General features: G+C 46.8%; 1 protein-coding gene across 3 annotated transcripts; it reads left to right on the top strand.

Moving 5' to 3' along the window:
• The first annotated feature begins 554 nt into the window (after positions 1 to 554).
• LOC138823367 (tumor necrosis factor receptor superfamily member 10B-like) lies at positions 555 to 23,199 on the top strand. 3 transcript variants are annotated; one of them, XM_070016652.1, is made up of 8 exons: positions 555 to 700; positions 11,103 to 11,190; positions 13,879 to 13,986; positions 15,666 to 15,777; positions 17,091 to 17,341; positions 18,500 to 18,567; positions 18,944 to 19,114; positions 20,463 to 23,199. In XM_070016652.1, the coding sequence occupies exons 1-8, from the start codon at positions 659 to 661 to the stop codon at positions 20,586 to 20,588; spliced, it is 966 nt and encodes a 321-aa protein (XP_069872753.1). In that variant the 5' UTR covers positions 555 to 658; the 3' UTR covers positions 20,589 to 23,199. The 3 variants fall into 3 exon arrangements, with proteins under 3 accessions (XP_069872753.1, XP_069872754.1, XP_069872755.1); XM_070016653.1 differs by having other exon boundaries at positions 20,483 to 20,595; XM_070016654.1 differs by lacking the exon at positions 13,879 to 13,986.
• Positions 23,200 to 23,235: the final 36 nt, after the last annotated feature.

Raw genomic sequence — 23,235 nt, 5'->3', positions numbered from 1 at the left:
TTATCCATTTTACACAATCCAAGTCAAATATCCTATTCCATCATCCGGTCCTCCACCATGTGGACACAATGGGCTCTAAGCAGACTCACTCCCTTCAGGCTTCCTCTCTTGGCTGCCTCCTCCTAATTCCAACAGATTTTATGGTTCTATTTTCATACATATATATTCCTTGATCTGGCCGCCAGAGGCTCATGCCCTGTAAGTCTAGCTACTCAGGAGGCTGAGATCTAAGGTCGGGGGTTTCGAAGGGAGGGAGGGAGAGAGAGAGGCAGAGGGAGGAAGAGGAGAGGGGGAGAGAGGGGGAGAGAGAGGGAGGGGGAGATTGAGGGGAGGGGGAGATTGAGGGGAAGAGGGAGGGGATGGGGAGGGGAGACGGAGGAGAAGGGGAGGGGCGGGGGAGGGGAGATGACCCGGGAAAGCTGGAAGGCACTGAGCATGACTCTTTGGGTCTTCTGGGCGGGATCTCCCAAGATGTTGCAACACCACTTGCGCAGCTTTAAAAGGGCACGGAGAGTGCACCGGGCGGTCAGTTGCACGCACAGCGCACGGAGTACGCGTCTCCTAGCTCCCGCCGACCCCACGGAAGAGCCGAAGCACTCCACCCCGCCGTCCCCACGGAAGAGCCGAAGCACCCCACCCCGGGGGCCAGGCCCGGACCATGGCCCTCGTCGTCTTCGCCCCGCTGCTGCTGCTGCTGCTGGTGAGTCTGGAGCGGGACCGGCCCGGCAATCGGGGCACGCGCGCGGCGGGATGAAGCGGGGAGCGGGATGCCCAGGGGCCCGGCCGTGCGCCGCCGCCGCCGGGCATGTGCGGGCATGTGCGGGCACCGCGGAGCCTGCCGTCGACGGAGGCCCGGGACGACCCGCCTCGGCTGGGGAGAAGCCCACCGGGCAGGAGGGGGGGCCGGGGCCTGCACCCTGACACCCCCCTCCACACGCTTTTCCTTCTTGCCGGGGATTCCCCCCCCCAGGGTGGGGCACTGTAGCTCCCGCGTCGGGGCGCCATGTCGGGCAGGGTGGAGAAGGTGAGTGTGCCACCACCTCCGCGGATGTGTGAGTGTGCCCACCCAACTCCGCGGATGTGTGAGTGTGCCCACCCAACTCCGCGGATGTGCGTGAGTGTGCGGATGTGTGAGTGTGCGCCCAGGCACTTCCAGGAAGAAGCTTGGCTGAGGAAGTGGAGATCAGGGTGTCACGGATTCTTTTCCGGACCAGATCTGAACTTCCATCCTCAGCTCGCAGCACCCTTCCCCGCCCCCCCTTTCCTGCCGGTGCTGGGGGACGGAGGCCTCGCGCTCAGGCTCAGCTTCCTCTCTCGGGGCTGGTGCCCTGCCTGGATTGTCTGGGTTGTCTACCCAGGCTGCTTTGATTTGTTAGATGGTTTTTGGTCTTTCGATTTCACGGCCCTAGAATTACAAACGGGAGCCACCCACACATTGGCTAGGGGAATTTTTGTCACTCCTTTTTTTTTTCTTAAGTCGGTAAATTGTACCCAAACAGACATGTTGAATGGAAACCTCTCTGGACAATTATAACTTAAAAAAAAACACTTTTTAAAACTTTTTAAACTTTTTAATTTTTTTTTTCAAACCAGTTCCTGGTGTCCCAGGAACAAGAGAGACTGACAGAGAGCAAAGGAGCAAAAGGCAAAGTGGAGGGAGAGATGCCTGGCTTTTAGTTAAGTTGAAGGCCCAAGCAATGATGTTTTTATTTATATTTTTATTTATTTACTTATATTGTTTATATATTATATTTATTTTATTTATATTTTATTATATGTAACATAATATATGTTTATATATTATATTTATATATTGTTTATATATTATTTATATATTTATATTTATTATTTATTATGTGGTGCTGAGGAATCAACCCAGGGCCTCATGCATGCAAGGCAAGCACTCTATCATTGAGTCACCTTCCCAGCCCATGAGTGAATTTCTTATCAAGTATTGTTGCCTCCTCCTTTGTTAGTCTCTGAGCTTCTGTGTGCTCAAGGCTAGTGCCACTTCTAGCCTTTTCTGGGCAGTTTATTGGAGATGGGAGTCTCATGGGCTTTTCCTGCAAGGGCTGCCTTCCAACTCCTGATCCTCAGAGCTCAGCCTCCTGAGTAACTAGGATTACAGGCATGAGCCGCCAGTGTCAGTGAATCAGTGTTTTTATAGAACAAAGCAATTTCCAAGTCCTTGTTGTAGAAGCACCGGCCAATTCCACCTTCCCAGGATACCGGCCTGTGAAACAAAACAGTGCCTAAAAACCCAAGCAACAAAGCAACCTGTTTTCATTGCTGCAACAAAATGCCTGAAGCAGGGTCAGGTGTAAAGAGGTGTATTTTTAGCTCACTGTTCTGGAAGGTCCAGGGCAGTGCCCCATGTCTCACCAGAGACCTGTTGACTGTGTGGCATCTTGGGTAGGAAAGGTGGGAACCACAGGGGCGGAGTCTGAAGAGGAGGAAGGTGTGGACTGGAGAGTACTGGGGTGAATCCTGACTCAGGCCTTTTAAGATCAGGCTGGCAATGATGTAAAATCACCTCACCAGTGCCTCCTAACCCCTTAAAGTCCCACTGTTCTTAACATTGCCAACCACACAGGATCTCTTGGAGGACTCACTCAAACCTATCCAAACCTGAGCAAAATCCTTATAGGATTTACATTATTATTATTATTTTTGTTATTATTAGTGTGTATGTGTGTGTGTGTGTGTGTGTGTGTGTGTGTGTGTGTGTATTTGTGTATGTGTATGCTGGCTCTGGGGCTGGAACTCAGGACCTGTGTTCTGTTCTTGAGCTTCTTTGTTCAAGGCTAGTGCTCTACCACTGGAGCTGCAGCTTTACTTCTGGCTTTTTTGGTAGTTAATTGGAGATAAGAGTTTCACAGGATTTCCTTCCTGGGACAATTTTTAAGGAGGTCCTCAGATCTCAGCTGCTTTGAGTAGCTACCATTACAGGCGTGAGCTACTGACTCCCCGCTTTGCACTAAATTTTTAGGAAACCATTAACATACTATAATCTCAACAATTGCAATTACTTTTTATTTTTGTTTTGTTTTGTTTGTTGTCGGTTGTTGGGCGTGAACCCTGGGCCTGGGCGCTGTCCCTCAGCTCTTCAGCTCAAGGGGAGCGGCTCTACCGCTTGAGCTACAATGCCACTTCCAGTTTTCTAGTGGTTTTTTTTGGAGATAAGGGTCTCACAGACTTTCCTGCTTGGGCTGGCTTTGAACTGTGATCCTCAGAGCTCAGCCTCCTGAGTAGCTAGGATTACAGGCATGAGCCACCGGCACCCGGCTTGCAATTACTTTTTAAAATATCAGTGTGTCACCTGGCTGCCAGAGGCTTACACCTGTAATCCGTAGTTATGTAGGAGATTGAGATCTGAGGATTGTGCTTCAAAGCTAGCCTGGGAAGGAAAGTGCATGAGACTCTTTATGTCCAGTTAATCAGCAAAGCAAGAAGTGGAACTGTGGTTAAAGTGGTAGACTATCAGCCTTGAGCAAAAAAGCCCAGGGACAGCTTCCAGGTTCTGCGTTCAAGCCCCAGTACCACAGAAAATAAAATAAAAAATACACAAAAATAGTACCAGAAAACATTTCCAACTTCAAGAACTAGAGGTTCATCCAAACAGGATTTCAATTTTATTTTTTCCAAGATTTCTATATTTTTATTGAATTTCTCTTTTATATCCTGTTTATACTATTCAGCTATGTGTTTGAGTTTTCTAGTTATCCTGTTTTAATTCATTCAGATGTTTATACATTGCCTTCTTAATATTGATCATTCCTACTATTTTACTGAATTTGTTGTTTGAACTTTCCTTTATTGTGGAGTTATTGGATTTTTTTTTTTTTTTTTGCCAACTAACTGGGGGCCTGGGCACTGTCCCTGAGTTCTTTTTGCTCTAAGGCTAGCACTCTACCACTTGAGCCACAGCATCACTTCCAGCTTTTTCTGTTTATGTGGTACTGAGGAATCAAACCCAGGGCTTCATGCATGCTAGGTCAGCAATCTACCACTGAGCCACATTACCAGCCCGACTTACTGATTTTTGAGAGACACCTGTTGCTTGGTTCATTCATTGTTTTATATTTTAAGTTTTTAAAAAAAATCTATTAAGTTTGAGTAGACAATGACTCCTGCATTGAGCCACTCCAAGCCAGATTGACTCAAGTTCTTAATAGAAAACACTGGGATCTTGGGGTGTGTGTGTGTGTGTGTGTGTGTGTGTGTGTGTGTGTGTGTGTGTGTGTGTGTGTGTGTGTGTGTGTGTGTGTGTGTTTTGTTGTTGCACCCCCCCTCCCCCTATCCCCCCCCCCTGCCGCTGTGGCAAGACCCCAACCCAAAAGCAAGGCTATATTCAGGCAGGCTGCAGCTCGGGCTTCATCCTACACACTGATTCAGTGGAGCTTAGGAGGAAGCCCCGAGCTGAAATTTCACAGAGTTTATAAAGGCAAAACCTACAAAGTGACAAAAGGAGAAGAGAAAAAAAGAAATCACAGACTGGCAAATTTAATTGTAGAACATCATTGAAAGCAAGTCACATTATACAAATAAATCTTTTTAACCCTCTTTTTAAGGCCTTTTTAATTTTTTTTGGGGGGGGGGTTCGGTCGTGGGGCCTGAACTCTGGGCCTGGGCACTGTCCCTCAGCTCTTCAGCTCAAAGCTAGCGCTCTACCACTTGAGCTATAGTGCCACTTCTGACTTTTTTTCTTATGTGGTGCTGGGGAATCAAACCCAGGGCCTCATGAATGCAAGGCAAGCGCTTTACCACTGAGACATCTTCCCAGCTCCTTAATTTTAATTTTAACACCTCCAAGGGGCAGTTTTAGCAATACTAATGAGATCATCATGTCACTAATTTTAACCATCATGTTTCCAGTGTCTATCTACAGGGAAAAGACAGAACAAAGATGAGCCACTTGCCCCTCCTATGGAATGGGCACGCACCCAATCTGACTCATTAGGGTTAGATGAACTGCGTTTGTGCCAGCTTGCCCTGTTTCACCATGCGTGGACTCCTCCCAGGGCCTGTCCCACCATGCATGACCAGCTGAACTGCACTTCTGCCTGTTCACCCCTCACCCCTAAAGATAGGTCTTCTGTTGGTTTCTAAGTTTTTCTCCCTGTTTTTTCTCTTGGTTCTTGAATGAAATACACAGTTTTAGACAGAACAGGTACGGTCTTTGACAGTGTTAAACTAACCTTTACATTTAAATTTCAAATATTTATCCCCAAATTTTAGCCAAGGGAACTAAATCCCAAACTTCCAATGCATTTTTGTTAAGCCAGATAACTTGGTTACAGTATAAACAGCCTTATGCATTTAAAAATATTTAGATTTTTAAATACCAGATTTTCTTTTTTTTTTTTTTTTTTTTTGGGTCCGGTCGTGGGGCTTGAACTCTGGGCCTGGGCGCTGTCCCTCGGCTCTTCAGCTCAAGGCTAGCATTCTACCACTTGAGCCACAGCGTCTTTTTGCTTATGTGGTGCTGAGGAATCAAACCCAGGGCCTCAGGCATGCAAGGCAAGTGCTCTACTACTGAGCCACCTTCCCAGCCCCATATTTTCTATTTTTCAAGTTAAAGAATCCTTTAAAAAAAAAAAAAGTCATTTAAAACACTATGAAGGTTCTTTGAAATTTTGGTAATGTCTAAACCTCATAACCTTTTAAATTTAAACTCACCCAATTGTTACAGCATGCTGACAATTCTTGAACATGTTCACAAACACATACAAAACACTCACACAGATCTTTTTTTTTTTTTTTTTCAGCTCTTCAGCTCAAGGCTAGCTCTCTACCACTTGAGCCACAGTGCCACTTCCGGCTTTTTTTTTTTTTTTTTTTTTTTTTACTTATGTGGTGCTGAGGAATCGAACCCAGGGCCTCATGCATGCAAGGCAAGCGCTCTACCACTGAGCCACCTTCCCAGCCCTCACACAGATCTTAAAGCGTGCAAAAATCAAAATCAGTTGTACATACATTTTCTAAAGTTTTTAAACAAAAATTAAACTAAGTACCTTTGTTGAGCTTCCTTTTCCCACAGCTTGCTTATTTAGCAAGGCAATTTACCAATGGGTCTTTTGAATCAGTTCTGTTGGAGGAGGGCTGGGGGAGGGGGTCACCTGAAACTAAACTGGCCTGATTTTTTTTTTAATCCAATTTTAGACAAGAGCACTTTACAAATTGTTACATTGTCAGGACTAGCTGAAAAAGTCCAAACCAGGCACACAGTCTTCTACACCCTCCCTGCTGGCAGCCTCCCAAGGATAAAATGCAGCCTGAGGCTTAAAGGGAACCAAACTAGCCCAGCCACCTACCAGGCCTCACAGGGAGGGGGGCATAGCAGGTTCTGTGACCCGGCCCAGCTGGCTGGAACTTTTATTCCCCCAGAGATGTTCAAATAAAAAACACAAATAAACACAAAAACCAAGGATCCACATTTAACACTGGTATTAATTCTAAAACAGAACTAGACAAGAACCAAAGGCTGAGTTGGGACTAATGGGCCCCCAGTTTATCTTTATCTCTACCAGAACTCTGTGCTGTTTCACTCAGCAAGCTGAATCCAGAGTCTGCTGAGTGAGCCTGCCACGCTCACCCAGAACTATCTACCTCAGAAAACATAGAACAGACAAACACACTAAAGTAAACAAGACAAACAAGTGGCCACAAAGACAAAATCAGGTCTCAGTGAACGGGGCAACATCTCAAATCCACTTACCAGGGGACTCAAACCCCCTCTACTCATTCCAGAGAATTTTTCTTTTTAGATTCCTGCAAACGTTGACCCAGGGGCCTTCCAAGGTGGAGGAGAATTCCCAGTCATCTTGGGGCAAGGGAAAGAAGTCCCTAGCGGCCGTCCCCTCAGACTGACAGGTTCTCCCCCATGCTCAGACCCCCTGAGCCAAGGCCTGAGGCTAAGATCTTGTCGGTGCCACTTGCAGGTGTCAGTGGCAGTTTCATTAAACAAAGAAAGAAACATAATTAAGACAGACACAAACGACCTGAAACAAGCTCTGTGCGGTGTGGAAAGTCAGGCAGATGCCAGAGAAAATTTCCAACAGACAACAATCTGCTTTTCCTTCTTAATAGCCACACCGATTTTGAGCTATCTCCTTAACTTCTTTCCAATGTACCAAGGTTAAGTCTAGGGGGCTAGATGAGTCCACAAAATAACAAATGGTACCAGACAAACAAACCACACACAGGCCTGCCAGTTAAAAGACTTACAGAGTGGAGATCTCCCAGACTGGTCCACTGATTCCTGTAAAGTACATACAGAAGGAGCAGACCCAGATTGGGCAGGTTGGGCCTCCGTTAGGAGACTGTTCCCTGACTGTCCCCAAACCGAACTGACTTGCGCCCTACAAGTCTCACTGTGGGGTTCCAAGGGTCCCCCTTCAGAGGAGGATCTGGGAGGTCTCCCAGTTCCTCCTGGGTTGCAGGACCAGCCCTTCCGCTTCAACAACCCTTCACAAATACAGATGGGAGTGGCCATCCTCAGAAGGAAAATGAAAGTAAAACAAACAACAGGACAAGACAAATTAACAGTGCTGTTTTCTTACCTTTGGAGTCTGGGGTCTCGGGGGTCTTTGGGGGTACCAAGGATGAGCCCCCACTAATAGGTTATACCCCCGTCACAGGACCCTCACCAAGAAGCCCACCGAGAGTCAGACGTTCTGAAATGCAAAACCAAGGCTTTATTCAGGCGGTCTGCAGCTCGGGCTTCGTCCTACACACCAACTCAGCGGAGCTTAGGAGGAAGCCCCGAGCTGAAATTTCACAGGGTTTATAAAGGCAAAACCTACAAAGTGACAAAAGGAGAAGGAAAAAAAAGAAATCACAGACTGGCAAATTTACAGCAACCAGAGGCATCAGCAGACAAGGGGTAGTAGGGAGTTATCAAACTGGCTGGGTCTTAAAGGGCCACCTGGACATTCCAGAGCAGTTAAAGCTTAGCAGAGAGTTTCCTGGCTGGTTGGGTTCTGATAAGCTGTAGCTGGGATAATTGGTGGTCTGGGTTTGTTCGCAGGGTCCATTTATCTTGGGCCAGCTTGGTCATCTCCTGAAGTTTGTGGGGACCCAAGGCCAGCTATAGTACAAAGTGAGGCCTGACTTCAGAGTAGCTTTGTTCAAGTAATCTATGGTTTAGCAGTTTCAGCACAAACAAGATGGTTTCTGAAATTCAGGTGTGCCCAAGGTTAATATGAGCAGCAGAAGGGTTACTGCTTTAAAATGAAGTTATTTTTAGCTTTTCAGTTTATGGGACAGACACAGAAGTGACACAAAGAAACCATAAAGTTTATCTGGTTTGCAAAACATTTTCACTTGGGAACACAGCCCCATACTTTCCCCCTAAAGACAGGTAGTTGTATAAAGGTACTAAGCAAACATTAAAATTAGACATGAGAAAATACATGATTTGACTTTTACTTATAAAACTATCTGTGTGGGACTGGGAAGGTGGCTCAGTGGGAGAGCGCTTGCCTTGCATGCATGAGGCCCTGGTTCGATTCCTCAGTACCACATAAGCAAAAAGAAAAAAGCCAGAGGTGGCACTTTGGCTCAAGTGGTAAAGCGCTAGCCTTGAGCTGAAGAGCTGAGGGACAGCGCCAGGCCCAGAGTTCAGGCTCCACGACCAGACCAAAAAAAACAAAACAAAACAAAACTATCTGTGTATACATGACTTTACATGTGCAGTTTTAGATACACCCATGAATGTACACACACACACGTATACCTTGCTTAACAGAAACTAAAGACACTGAAAAAGAACACTTAGCATTATTACAGATAATGTACTTTTCTGTTTGTTTTTTGTTTTGTTTTTGTCGGTGCAGGGCTAGAACTCTGGACATGGACAAAGTCCTTTAGCCTTTTCTGCTCAAGAATAGCACTTTACTGCTTGAGCTATAGCTCTACTTCTGGCTTTTTGCTGGTTAAATTAGAGATAAAACTCTCACCTCGGATTTTCTTCTGGCTGTCTTCAAAGCTGGCTTCAAAGGAGGATCCTCAGTTCCTTTGCCTCCTGAGTAGGTGGGGTTACAGATGTGAGCGGCTGGCGCCTGTCTAGAATGGGCATCTAAGAACCCAGGTTACTCATTTATTGTGTAAAGATCAGTGGAGAATCAGATACAAGACACAGCACTTCCTGTGGCACCCCTTCCCTCTTAGGGCAATATGATTTAGCAGCAGGTGGGGTGCACATCAATGACTCAAGGTCAATGACAGTGAAGAGACTGGAGGGACCATGCCAGCACAGGTGATGGATGTCATGGAGGCAAGAACCCTAGAAAAGTCTGGCCTGGGGGAGGGACACAAGTGAAGAGTGGAAGACTCTGGAAGGCTCTAGAAGGCTCTGAGGGCTCTGCTCTCTCAGCACCTGTTAGCGTAGGGTGGGGACTAGCAGTCTTGAGACTAGAGGGCTTGTGGCTTTGTACTCAGAGATGAGTACTTCGGCCAGCTCACACAGATTAGGATCCCGCTAGGTTAATTTACAACTTCTGCACTGCACTTTTCCTGCAGCCAGCCCAGGCCACACCATGAGCCTGAGGGCTTGTCTCAGACCCAACACTAAAGAAAAAAAAAAAAGAACCAAGTGTGGTGGTTCATACCTGTAATCCTAACTACTCAACAGGTGAAGATCTGAGGATTGTGTTGTGAAGTCAGCCAGGGCAGGAAAGTCCATGAGACTTGGATCTCAAAGCTGAAAGTCGAGCTGTGGCTCAAGTAGCAGAATTTCAGCTTTGAGCATCAAAAGCTAAGGGACAGCCTCAGGCCCTGAGTTTAAGTCCCAGTACCAGCCCCAGAAACAAACAAACTCCTCAAAGGAACAGGTTTTGGTGGAGATATGGAAAGACTGAAACCCTTGTGCTTTATTGTAACACTGTGGAAAACAGTATAGCAACTCCTTAAATCATTACAAGTAGGATTGCCATATGATCTCAAAGCTGGCTCTACCACTTGAGCCGTGCCCTCCACTTCCAGCTTTTTGCTGGTCAGAGCCTCTTGAATTTGTCTGCCTAGGCTGGCTTTGAACCATGATCCTCAGCTCTCAGCCTCCTGAGTAGCTAGGATTACAGGCATTAGTCACTGGTGCTCATCTTCAACGAGATTATTCCCAGCAGCCACAGAGCAGAAGCAACTCAAGTGAATAGAGAAACATTGTGGTCAACACAAACAATAGAAAAGCACACAGCTTTAAAAAGGAAGGACTTTGTAACACAAGGCACTCTATGGATGAGTCATACAGACCTTAGGCTGAGTGAAAAAACACCAGCCACAAAACCATGAACACTTTTCACTAACATAAGGTAACAACAAGAAGTAAGGTTTGGGCCTAGGGTATGGAGAAACAGTGGTTTTATGAATGTAGACTGTTTTACATAACAAAAGGCATTGCAGATAGTGTTTGCTCATCAATGTGTGAATGTGCTAAGCCTCTTTAACCTATTTAAACCTAGTTAACCTATTTAAAATCATTTAGATAGGAATTTTGTCTGATGTATATTTGGCTGCAATTTTTTTTTTTTTCTGTGAGGTGTTCAGTCGTGGGGCCTGAACTCTGGGCCTGGACGCTGTCCTTCAGCTCTTCAGCTGAAGCCTAGCGCTCTACCACTTGAGCCACAGCATCACTTCCGGCTTTTTTCTTTTTTTGCTTATGTGGTGCTGAGGAATTGAACCCAGGGCCCCATGCATGCAAGGCAAGCGCTCTACCACTGAGCCACCTTCCCAGCCCCAATTAGCTGCAATTTTTTAAGTGTATTTACATGAGACAGAGACATCCACATGTGTGGTCAGCTAGTAGAATTATATATGATAGTATACTATAAATGCAATCTAATTTGTGATACTGGGGACTAAATACTGATACTCAGGGCCTGGTATTCTAGCAATTAGACTGTGCCCCTGTCATTTGGTTGTTAGTATTTATTTATATATTTGTATATTGGTTGGTTGGTTGAAAGTTTTAGAACAGTGAAAATGATCCAAGTTCTGTGTTAGTTTTGAAGGCTGAGGGTGGGGGAGGGAAGGAGCGTGAGACAGAAGTGAGAGGAGGCCTAGAAGACACTAACACCAGCTCTGTGTTTCCTCCACAAATCAAGCCTAACCTAGCCACAGCCGTTCCACTGCCCCATCAACCAGCCGCCCTGCAAGACTTGAAGCAGAGACCCATGGAAGAATGTCTACCAGGTACCTCCTAAGACTGACCCCCTCCCTAGCCTTCTACACTATGCTGGCTCCGTGTTCTTCCAGTCTCTGTTCCCTGCAATTCCTAGCTCCTTTATCCAACAAGTAGTTATTGACCCGTTGTCAAATCCAGGGTTATGAAGACTTATCTCCATTTTTACTGCTAAGATTCATCTATTTTGATTGATCTAAGGGTCTAGAGATTTTTAAAAAATATTTTAATTATTATTGGGGCTGGGAAGGTGGCTCAGTGGTAGAATGCTTGCCTCACATGCTTGCATGCATGAGGCCCTGGGTTCGATTCCAGCACTACATAAGCAGAAAAAGCCAGAAGTGGCACTGTGACTCAAGTGGTAGAGCACTAGCCTTCAGCTAAGGGACAGCGCCCAGGCCCAGATTTCAGGCCCACAACCAACAAAAAATAAAAAAATTATTAGTGTGTGTGTGTGTGTGTGTGTGTGTGTGCGCGCGTGTGTGTGCGTGTGTGTGTGTGTGTGCGTGCGTGCATGTGTACATGTGTACATATGCTGGGGCCTGGGCACTTTCCTTGAGCTTTTTTTGTTCAAGGCTAGCACTCTACCACTTTGAACTACAGCACCACTTCCAGTTTTCTGGTGGTTAATTGGAGATAAGAGTCTCACAGACCTTCCTGTCTGGGCTGGTTTCAAACTGTGATCCTCAGATCTCAGCCTCCTGAGTAGCTAGGATTACAAGCGTGAGCCACAAGTTTCTGGTCAATGCATACTTTTTCATTTTTTTTTTTTTTTTGGTCGGTCGTGGGGCTTGAACTCTGGGCCTGGGCGCTGTCCCTCAGCTCTTCAGCTCAAGGCGAGCGCTCTACCACTTGAGCTACAGCGCCACTTCCGGTTTTCTGGTGGTTTATTGGAGATAGTAGTCTCACGGTCTCTCCTGCCCGGGCTGGCTTTGAACCGCGATCCTCAGATCTCAGCCTCCTGAGTAGCTAGGATTACAGGCGTGAGCCACCAGCGCCCGGCTAATGCATACTTTTTCAAAGACATACCCAAGAGATCACTTGAGAAGGGTTTTTGGTTCCTGAATGAAGTAGTCCATCCTGTCTGCTAGCTTTGCCACTTACTCAAAACATCAGCAGACAGCAAATTCTGATCATTATCAAAGGCTAACTTGTTCCTTTCCAGGAATTGACAAGCTCAGGAGACATTTCACTCTTGTAATCCATAATTCAAGTTGTTTCATGAATCTTACAATATGCTTCATTTAGTAATTCATTCGAAGACAAAGAAAAACAGAAAAAAAAAAACCACTATCCAAACCAAAAAAAAAAATTACTACCACGGTCCTAAGATTATTCTCTCTTCAGAGTGTAAAATTATAATCAGAGTTCTACAGGATCAAACAATTCTTTTTTGGGAGTAAGAGGGGAGCGGTCATAGGGCTTGAACTCAGGGCCTTGGTGCAGTCCCTGAGCTTTTTTTTTCTGTTCAAAGCTAGCATCCTACCATTTGAGCGAGCCACAGCTCAACGTCCAGCTTTTTGCTGGTTAATTGGAGATAAGGGTCTCATGGACTTTCATGTTCAGGCAGGTTTTCAACTTAGTTCCTCACTTTCCTGAGGAGCTAGGATTACAGGTGTGAGCCACTGGTACCCAACTACTTAATCTTTCTTAGCAAGAAGTTGCTGCATAGTCACAGTGACTAATTTCATAGGCATGATCCCCTGGCACTGGAAAGAACACAGTGTTTTTCAAAAATAGCATGTTCCAGGAATTTAATACAATTGTAGCTATCACAGATGGCCTTCCTCAATGGGGTGAGGCACCGGATGGGTTAATTACAGACACTTAAATCTCCATCCTCCCCACATGAGATCCCAGATGTCTGTGTAGAGTTTCATAGAATTGTGCACCCTTTCATTTCTGTGATTCAGTAGGAATGGCCTTCCTCTTATTTTGGATTCTAATAATTTGTTTATCTTTCAAAACCTTCCCCTGGAGCCCTGTGCTGATGGCTCACACCTGTAATCTTAGCTACTTAGGAGGCTAATATCTGAGGATCGCTGTTCAAAGCCAGCCCAGGCAGAAAAGTCCCCATGAGACTCTCATCTCCAATTAACCACTTAAAAACCAGAAGTGGCGCTTGGCTCAAGTGGTAGAGTGCTATCCTAGAGTACAAAGAAGCTCAAGGACAGCACCCAGGCCCTGAGTTCAAGCCCTACAATTAATCAAAAAGAAAACCTTTCTCTGCTCCATTGGCTGGTATAAGTTTGTTGATCTAGTCAGAGAACTAACTTTTGGTCTCATTAATTTTCTTGGTGGTTTTTCTAGTCTCTATTTTGTTGACTTCTGCTCTGACCTAGGTTATTTCCTTCCCTTGGCCTGCTTCACCTTAAGCATTTGCTTCTTTTTTAGTGTGTTACATTAATTCTAGGTTGCCAATATTATGAGTATATTAGATTTTGAAAACAGTATTTAAAAAAACCTTCAGTGTTTTATATTGGTTTTAGGTTGAAAGGGTAACATTTGGGAGATTTGAGGCCAAAAAATACATTGTGAAGGGAACTTGGCTTTTTTTTTTCTGTGTTGATACAGACGCTAAGAATTTGAACCTCACATGTCCCTTGCCTTATTTTCTGGTCAGCAGGGCTTTCAGAGGGTGTATAGTAGATGCAGAAGCAATAATCTACTAACCCACTGCTTTTTCTCCTGCATTTCAGGCTCCTATCTATCAGGGAAGGTTTGCTTGTCGTGTACAGCTGGCGAGGACTACACCAGTCACAATAATTCCCTCGATAGATGCAGGAGCTGCTTAGTCTGTAAAGGAGGTAATAGCCAGAGGCCCTGGGGCATGGTGGAGTGGGATGTTGGAGTGGGAATTTCAACTGATGTGTTCCCAGAGACCTGGCACCAGCTTACCACAGGGCGGGCAGGCAGCGCTCCAGGAGGGCCAGCTGTGTAAGGACGCAGGCAGTCGTGGGCTACTGTGGAGAGAGGCCATCCAACATGGCTGAGGCAGGCTGCAGTGGAAGGGGAGAGCTCAACAGACCAGGGCATTCAGAAGCGCTGCCCACTCAACTCAGTTATGGATCTGCCCTGAGTCTCCTGTACACTGCCAGGGATTTTGGATACGTTGGCAGATTACAAGTCACCTCCAACATTGGTCTGCTTAGCATTTGACCAGAATCCATTTGGACACAGAGGAGGAGGATACAGGGATATGGAAGAAGAGACCCTCATTAGGTCAGACTCTTGCTTGGTGCTGGTAGCTCAAACCTGTAATCCTAGTTACTCAGTAGGCTAAGATCTGAGGATTGTGGTTTGAAGCCAGCCCAAGCAGGGAAGTCTATGGGAGTATGGGAGTCTTGACTTGACTAGCAAAGAGCCGAAGTGGCACTGTGGCTCTAGTGGTTGAGTTTTAGCCTTGAGTTAAGCCCAAGGAGTACTGGGAATGTGGCTTAGTGGGTAGAGTGCTTGCCTAACATGCATGAAGCCTGGAGTTCGCTTGCTCAGTAGCATGTAAACAGAAAAAGCCAGAAGTGGCACTGTGTCTTAAGTGGGAGAGTCTTAGCCTTGAGCAAAAGCTCAGGGAAAGTGTGCAGGCCCTGAGTTCAAGGCCCAGGACTGGCCAAAAAACAAAGCCTAGGGACATGGGTTGGAGCAGTCATAGTTAGTTGGTAGAGTACTAGCCAATGAGCAAAAGCAAATGCAGCAACAGCAACAAAAACAGAAAAAAAGACTCTCCCTAACCTCAGGCCTCTCTTTGCAAAAACCTTCCATAGAAACTCCCATCTTAGGCCTACATATGTATATCTGTTGGAGTGGAAAGGGCTGGGTCTCACAGTTGTCCCTGAGCCAGACTGTCTTCAGTCTCTGGCAGGTTCAAGGCTCTCTTTACCTCGGTGCCTTCATATCCTAAGGTCTATCTCTCCCTGATCTCCAGCAGTGCTAGGCTGTAGAGAGGTCACCTGAGGGCATTTCTCTTTCCTGGAGCTCAGAGATGATTTGTGTTAGACCTTGTGGTCCATCTAAAAGACTTCCTACAAGAGGCAACACAGTAAATAATAATCATATTCCTTTTGTGTAGCCCTGCATACTGGTGATAGCAGAGAGGGACAGTCCATTGTGTACCTCTATGTGTGAGTTGCTGCAGAAAGTGGCCCTAAGAATTATTTCCTATGGGGCTGGGAAGGTGACTCAGTGGTAGAGCGCTTGCCTTGTATGCATGAGGCCCTGGGTTCGATTCCTCAGCACCATATAAGCAAAAAGAAAAAAGCTGGAAGTGGTGCTGTGGTTCAAATGGTAGAGCGCTAGCCTTGAGCTGAAGAGCTGAGGGACAGTGCCCAGGCCCAGAGTTCAGGCCCCAATACGGGACCCCCCCAAAAAAAATGAAAAGAATTATTTCTATGTTCAGCTGAGCTGAATGGGGGACGGTGGGGAATGCCTTGAGGAAGGGCATCGAGGCAACCAGAGAAGCTCATCCTTCATACTTTTGCTCTGTCTCCAGATCAAGTACAGAAGAGTCCTTGCACCACAACCTCTAATACAGTGTGCGAATGCAAACCTGGCACTTTCTGGACACAAAACACCCCTGAATTCTGCCAGAGATGTCGAGATAAGTAAGATGAAGGAGCTGGGGGCTCTTATAATCCTGGAGTTCTATAAGACCCACATCTCCTTATACCCCTTTCCCTGACCCCCTGGAGTTCTTCTGAGCCTGGAACCCTCTACCTGCCATTTCCCTTTTGACCAAGTGACTTGTTCCTTAGCTACAGAAGGCTAGGACTTAAGGCCCCCTAAACTTTGGATGAGCCCTAAGACATGGTTTAATTGCCTTCAAAAAGAATGAGTAGAGCTAGGTACCACCTGTCATCCTAGCTATTCAGGGGGCTGAGATCTGAGGATTGTGATTTGAAGCCAGCCAGAGCAGAAAAGTCCATAACATTCTTATCTTCAGTTAATCACCCAAAAGTTGTGGCTCCAGTGGTAGAATGCCAGCCTTGAGCAAAAACAGCTAAGGCCCAGGCCCTGAGTTCAAAACCCAGTACTGGCATAGGCATGCGTACACACAGAATGAGCAGAATACTGCTGGTGTTCTGTTAATATGTACACCAATTCCATTGGAATATGTGATTTTTAACCCTTCCTTGTATATACAGAGGACTATGAAGATAGCTATTATAAAAGTCATAATAAGGCTTTGTGTTCACATCCCTCAAGGTCTTCAGAAGAACCTGATCCATTGAGGCAGCCTCACTCCAGGTTCCCGATCCCTTAAGATATATCTTGTTCCTGTTTTTGACATTAGGAGCCAAAAGTTAATTAGTTCTTTTTTGACCCTTTGGTGTTTGCGTGATTGGTAGGAAGATCAACTGTACTACAAGTTGAGGGCCATGTACCAGTGGCTCATGCTTGTAATCCTGGCTACTTAAGAGGCTGAAATCTGAGGGTTGCTGTTTGTAGCCAGCCCCAGGCAGGAAAGTCCATTAACTCTAATGTCCAATTAAGTACCAAAAAAGCCAGAAGTGGAGCTGTGACTCATGAGGTAAAGTGATAGCCTTGAGCAGTAAAGCTCAAGGACTATGGTCAGTCCCTGAGTTCAAATCCCAGGACTAGCACGCACACACACAACACTGAGGCAGGGGCTGTATCTAAATGGTGGTCAAAAGCGCCTGTGATCTCCCCCTGGAGTGACACACTTCTTACCTCAGGTCTGCTGCAGAGAAGGACTGAAAACTGAGGAACCCATGGACCCAGAACTCCGAGGGATTCAGCCCTCCTTTCTCAGTCTCCAGGGTGGGGGGCACCGTGCAGACATGAGGAGTCTACCCTCCTCTATGGACATTGGGCAGGCAGAGTGACTTTCTCTTCTGTCCCGCCTGGCTGGTCTTTGCTGATGGAATCCCACCATTTCCTCCCTGTGTGTATGCAGGTGCACCAATGAGGAGGATGAGGAGACCCCCTGTACCCCCTTGAGTAACCGCAAGTGTGTCCCCAAGGCCACGGGGGGCACCAGAGCTCTTGAAGAGCCAGTGACCAACACCACGAAAACTCCTTCTTCTAGTCAATACTCTATTACGATACCTGCCGGATCCATAAGTATGATAATAGTTGGGATCGTCGTTCTGATTGTCTTTCTGAAGAGAAAAAAAATATCTGATTATATTAAGCGCTTCTGGCCAGGTAAGTGTTGCTCCCAGATTTCTCGCCACCCTTCCCACCCACCCCCGCCCCCCCCGCCGTCCTGCTCCATGTCTCCCCTATAAGTACCCTCCCTTTTGTTTCAAACCCATGTCCTCTCAGCCTGACTCTCTCCTATTCTCTGTGATCGGCCACACAGTCACTACCCAAAAAACACTAGACTAGAATCTCACCAGACCCTTCTGAACCAGGTCTTGGAGGGAAGACCCCCAGCTAGGTCAGAGAAGTGGTCAGCTTTTAAGGCAGCGTTGCTCAAACCAGAGATTGGGCATGTTTGTTTGTTTGTCAGTCTGGGAGCTTGAACTTAGGGCCTAGGTGCTGTCCCTGAGCTTGTTTTTACTCAAAGCTAGCACTCTACCACTTGGAGCCATAGCTTTACTCCCAGTTTTCTGGTGGATAATTGTAAGTAAGACTCTCACAGTTCTTGCTGACTTTGAACCTTAATCCTCAGATCTCAGCCTCCTGTGTAGCTAGGATTGTAGGTGTAAACCACCAGTGCCCACCTTTTATTTATTGCCAGTACTGGGGCTTAAACTCAGGGCCTCCTATTCTCCATCAGTTTTTTTGCTCAAGGCTGGCTCTCTACCACTTGAGCCACACCTCCCCTTTTTGCCTTTTGGGTGGCTAATTGGAGAGAAGAATCTCATAGACTTCTGCCCAAGCTGGCTCTAAACCACAATCCTCAGATCTCAGCCTCCCTAGTAGTTAGGATTACAGACATGAGTCACGGGTACCTACCTCTCATGTGTTACTTTTTGTTTTTTTTTTGTTCGGTCGTGGGGCTTGAACTCTGGGCCTGGGCACTGTCCCTCAGCTCTTCAGCTCAAGGCGAGCGCTTGAGCTACAGCACCACTTCCAGTTTTCTGGTGGTTTATTGAAGATAAGAGTCTCAAAGTCTCTCCTGCCCGGGCTGGCTTTGAACAGCTATCCTCAGATCTCAGCCTCCTGAGTAGCTAGGATTACAGGCCTGAGCCACCAGCGCCCGGCTGCATGCGTTACTTCTACTCCCAGTTTCTCTCCCATCTCCTTCCCATTTGGAAGCTAACCCAGAGTGATTGGGCCCACTCTGCCTAGGGAGGGGGTGGGGTCTGTGGAGGCCCCGCCCACCCACTAAAGGCGGTTTCCCCCTTTCTGTTGCAGGCCAGGGTCGAACGGATAGCCTGCCCCCGCAGATGTGGAGCTCAGGAACTACTTCCCTCCATAGCACAGTGAGTCCTGCGGGAAAAGCTGCTGCTCCACAGTCCCAGCTCAGAGGAGGGCTTGGCACCGTGCGTCCTATGTTGTTGACCTGCCAACCTGCCGCCCTGCTACCCCTCTCATGGGTGGCCTGAGGCTCTGGAGGACTTTTTTGAGCTCCCAGCGGGCAGTCATGGTGTCCTCTTACTAGGGGGGAGACATGAGGACACAATCCCGCCCTTTGGAGTTGGGGAGGGGGTTTACAGCCCCAGGGTCCGGGTGACAGCAGCTGACCATGCATGGCTAGCTGAGCATGTCCTCATTTCACGTGGCCGACGTGGGAGGGTGTGGGGACCCAGCATGGAGACCTAGATGTGGAATTCTGAGTCACCTCTTTATTTTCCCAAGATCTGTTCCCCGAGTTCCACAGGAAAATCTGAGGTTGAGGATAATAACAACAATGAGACGCTAAGCAGCGGACCTTTGCCCTCTAGCCTGCCTGTTGAGCAAGAAACGAGAGGAGAAAACCCAATGACAAATGCTGATGAACAGTCCCCAGGGGAGGCAGATGGTCTGCTGGTAAGTGGTGGGCAGGAGGTGCTAGTCTGAGGGAGCCAAGGACTGGCCAGGATGGCTGCGGGTGGCATAGTGGGTGGCTGAGGTGCTCTGCAGAACCGTCTATCTCGGGTTTGTGCCCAGGCCTAGAGCAGTGCAGGCATGCCGTGGCTCTGCATGTTTGTTCATGATTAATGCTTGAGAGCCGGGCGCGGGTGGCTCACGCCTGTTATCCTAGCTACTCAGCAGGCTAAGATCTGAGGATCACGGTTCAAAGCCAGCCTTGGCAGGGAAGTCCTAGACACTCTTTATCTCCAGTAAACTACCAGAATACCGGTTGTGCTGTGGCTCAAGTGGTAGAGCACTTGCTTGAGCTGAAGAGCTGAGGGACAGAGCCCAGGCCCAGAGTTCAAGCCCCACAACTACCACCACCACCACCAACAACAAAAAAGAACAGAGTTCTCATGCCCATAGCTGACAAGACCCCCATGACAGTCAGTGTTGGGTGTTGAGGGTTCCCTGCTGGACATTGGGAACCGTAAGTCTCCTGTCCTCCTCTTTCTGGTCCCTCCAATGTCTCACAGCCCCTTCTGCTGGGGTTTAGCCCCAGTGAAAGCTGGTCTGTTCTCTGTGGTACCACTGTTCCCAGGAGGCATCTGAGTTCCTGACTGACCTGTGGCTAGGCCCAGTTGAGTGAGCTGCAGGGTAAGCCACAAACCAGATTCCAAAGACTTGAGGCAAAAAAAAAGAAAGGAAACTACCACCTGGATCTCAATGCTGATCGAAGGATGGAATGATAACATTTTGGATGTATTGAGTCAAGGAAGATGTCAGGTCCAAATGAATGTCCCTGTTGCCTGGCACTGATTCAGGGAGGCTGTTGGAAAATGTCAGCACCATGTCCATGCCCCCGCGACGTCCTCCCCCCCCACCCCCACCCCCGGTGTTTCTGACTTCCTCCAAGTCGCATTTCCTCCATCAAAGCCTCTGAGCTCCTCATGAACAGATCATTCAACAAGGGTCTGCGTGCTGTCCCTTAGCTTTTTCACTCAAGGCTGGCATTCTACCACTTGAGTCACAATTCCCCTTCCAGCTTTTTGCTGGTTAATTGGAGATAACAGTCTCATGGACTTTCCTGCCTGGGCTGGCTTCAAACCACAATCCTCAGATCTCAGCCTCCTGAGTAGCTGGCATGAGCCACTGGTGTTTGGACACACATTTTTCACCCCTCATGCTATACGTGCATCTTGGGGCAGGATTATTTCCTCAGATTCTGAGTGCAGGTGTAGCTGGGGGAGGGGTTGTGTCAGCAGGTTCACATGCTCTAGAAGCTCATACATTTCCACCTTTTCTCTCCCTCGACCTGATTTAGCATTGTCCATATGATTCCAGGTCACCTGTCCGTTCTTCTAGCCCTGACGTGGCCCTACCTCTACTGTCGAAAAGTCCTTTCGTTGAACACCTGGGACAGGCTCATGAGGCAGAGGAGCTTCTCTGACAATGACATCCTCATGGCCAAAGCTTGAGCAGCTGCTGATCTGTTGTATGAAATGCTGCTCAAGTGGCTACTATGGGCAGGGCAGCGTGCCTCCATCAACGCCCAGCTAGATGCCTTGGAAATCCTGGAAGAGAAATTCGCCAGGGACACAATTGAGAACCCACTTGGTTCTCTCTGGGAAGTTCATCTATGGAGATGATGTGAGCTCTGCTAACTCACGGAAGTGAAAGAATTTCCTCAGGAAGGTGCATATTCCCTAGTGTGCCTTTTTTTTTTTTTTGGAGAAACCAAAAACAACATCTTAGGAACAATATCTAAAGTTTACATGACGGGACTTGAAGAAACTATCCTAGAATAGATCCACCAGATATCCCACTGGAATGGATGATATCACATTTTCAAGAAGTTACTGAGCAAACTGAAAATGAAGTCTTTTTTTTTTTTAGTGGGGAGAGCACACTTGTATGAATGTAAATGTGTCGGAAATAGTGTTAGCGTTTTTTCATAGTACTTTTTTTTTTCTTTTTGTCGGTTGTGGGCTTGAACTCTGGGCCTGGGCACTGTCCCTCAGCTCTTCAGCTCAAGTCGAGCGCTCTACCACTTGAGCTACAGCGCCAATTCCGGTTTTCTCTTGGTTTATTGGAGATTGGAGTTTCAGGGTGTCTCCTGCCCCGGCTGGCTTTGAACCGCGATCCTCAGATCTCAGCCTCCTGAGTAGCTAGGATTACAGGCGTGAGCCATCTGTGCCCAGCTTTTATAGTACTTTTTATCTGAATAGAAATTACGTATTGCCTTTGGTGTCATGCCTGTAATCCCAGCACTTGGAAGGCTGAGCAGGGGCTACTTAATGAAAACCTGTCTAGGAAATCAAAACAACCCTCAGGTGCTGGTAGATCATGCCTCAATTTTAACTTAACTATTGGTGAGGCTGAGCTACAGAAGATTGTGGCATGTGAGATTTATCTTATTTTTTATTTGTCTATTATTTATGGATGGATATGTATGTTGCCTATTGATTACTTATGTTTTCTGTATTTGTATGAACAGGTGTATTAAAATACAGTTGCTGCGTTGTTTACAGGGTTACTTAGCTAGGTTAAATAACAATAGAAGCAGAAAATATAGAAGGGAGAAAGCAGTAGCTTCCTCCTCTGTAGTATTTTACTGTTTTCATCCAGTTTTCTTCAACTCTAGCTGGATAACTTGAGACCAGTATTACAAAACGGACAATTTTATATTTATTCATTATGGGTTGGTTGTATTGGGGCTTACCTTATTCCTATCTCAGCTTCGAAAACCGGCTGGGATTACAGGTGTGTGTCACATTTCACAAAATGATGTGTTTTTGGCTCTCTACCTCTAGAGAGCTAATGTAACTGTTCTTGAACTTCCACTCTGCCTCTGTTGCCGAGCTGGGAAGGTGGGAGAAGGATCCGATTGGAAGTGCTAAGTAATCTCCGTGTTATAAGCTGTACCCAATGTGTGTTCGTGAACTGGTTCTGTCTGGCCTCCCAGAAAAGAGCCAGGGATCTGTTCCCGACAACTGCCGTAGTCCCAACTGGGAAGGCTTGTAAATGTGAAGTGTTTGGTAACACAGGACCAAGATGGTGCTTCCCATCTGAACCCCAGAGCCATTCTTGGTTCCTATTTTGGGACCATATCCCTCTGTAGCCAAATGACTTCTGTGAACAACACTGAAACATCAATTCTTAAATACTATGACGGTGAGACTCAGAATGGCCAACATGTTCAGATTCTGATGTTTCTCCTTTCTTTTATTTATGCCTACCCTAAGGTTTGAACTCAGGATCTGGATACTGTCCCTGAGCTTTTTTGCTTAAAGCTAGCACTCTACCACTTGAAGCAGAGCTCTTATTTTCAGCTCCCCCATCCTTCCTTTTTTTGATATATGTGATTAATTGCAGAGTCCCACTGACTTTCATATCTGGGCTGGCTTTGAACCTCAATCCTCAAGTCTCAGCCTCCTGAGTAGGATGACTCATGAGCCATCAGGTCCTGGCTCTTTCTTCTATTTTTACATCTCATTCAGCACCAGTTGCAGGGATCATACCTGGAATCCAGCTCCTAGGGGGAGAGAGAGACCATGACATGATGGTTGCTTGAGGCTAGCCCTAGCAAAAAATGAAATCAGTGAGAATTCATTTCAGTCGATAAGAATAGTCTACACTATGGTATATACTTGCATTTCAAGTGGTAGAGCCTGCCTAGCAAATTCAACTCTGAATTCAAACCCTACTATCACCCTCTTAAAAAATAACAAGATAAAGTAAATCTGTGTTCAGTATCAGCCCTTCCAGCGAAGTCTTATCTTACTCGGTTTTATGGAAATGACTGTTCCCAGGGCTTCGGGAACCTTTCTAGCCCCAAGTGTCCAAAGCCTGGCCCCAACTGGAAGGGGCTGACAACATGAGACCATAAAGTATTAGCCTCCATGGCGGTTCGTGCTTCACAATGACAATGGAATCCCCAGTCCGTGGCTGTCCGTGTAGCTACGTGATTTTGCACCCCAGCTTTGCTGTTCCCTGTACCCACAGCAGGCTTTGTGCTCCCCCTGCTGTTTACCAGCCTCAGAGTCTAAACTTGGGACCATGTCCAGGATGTTACACAATACAAGGCAGGCCAGTGC

Source organism: Dipodomys merriami, unplaced genomic scaffold (assembly GCF_024711535.1).
Source record: "Dipodomys merriami isolate MVZ:Mamm:240054 unplaced genomic scaffold, mDipMer1.0.p SCAF_12, whole genome shotgun sequence".
Classification (NCBI taxonomy): Eukaryota; Metazoa; Chordata; class Mammalia; order Rodentia; family Heteromyidae; genus Dipodomys; species Dipodomys merriami.
The sequence above is the reverse complement of the archived record's forward strand: the minus strand, read 5'-3'. Positions and strand labels throughout refer to the sequence as shown.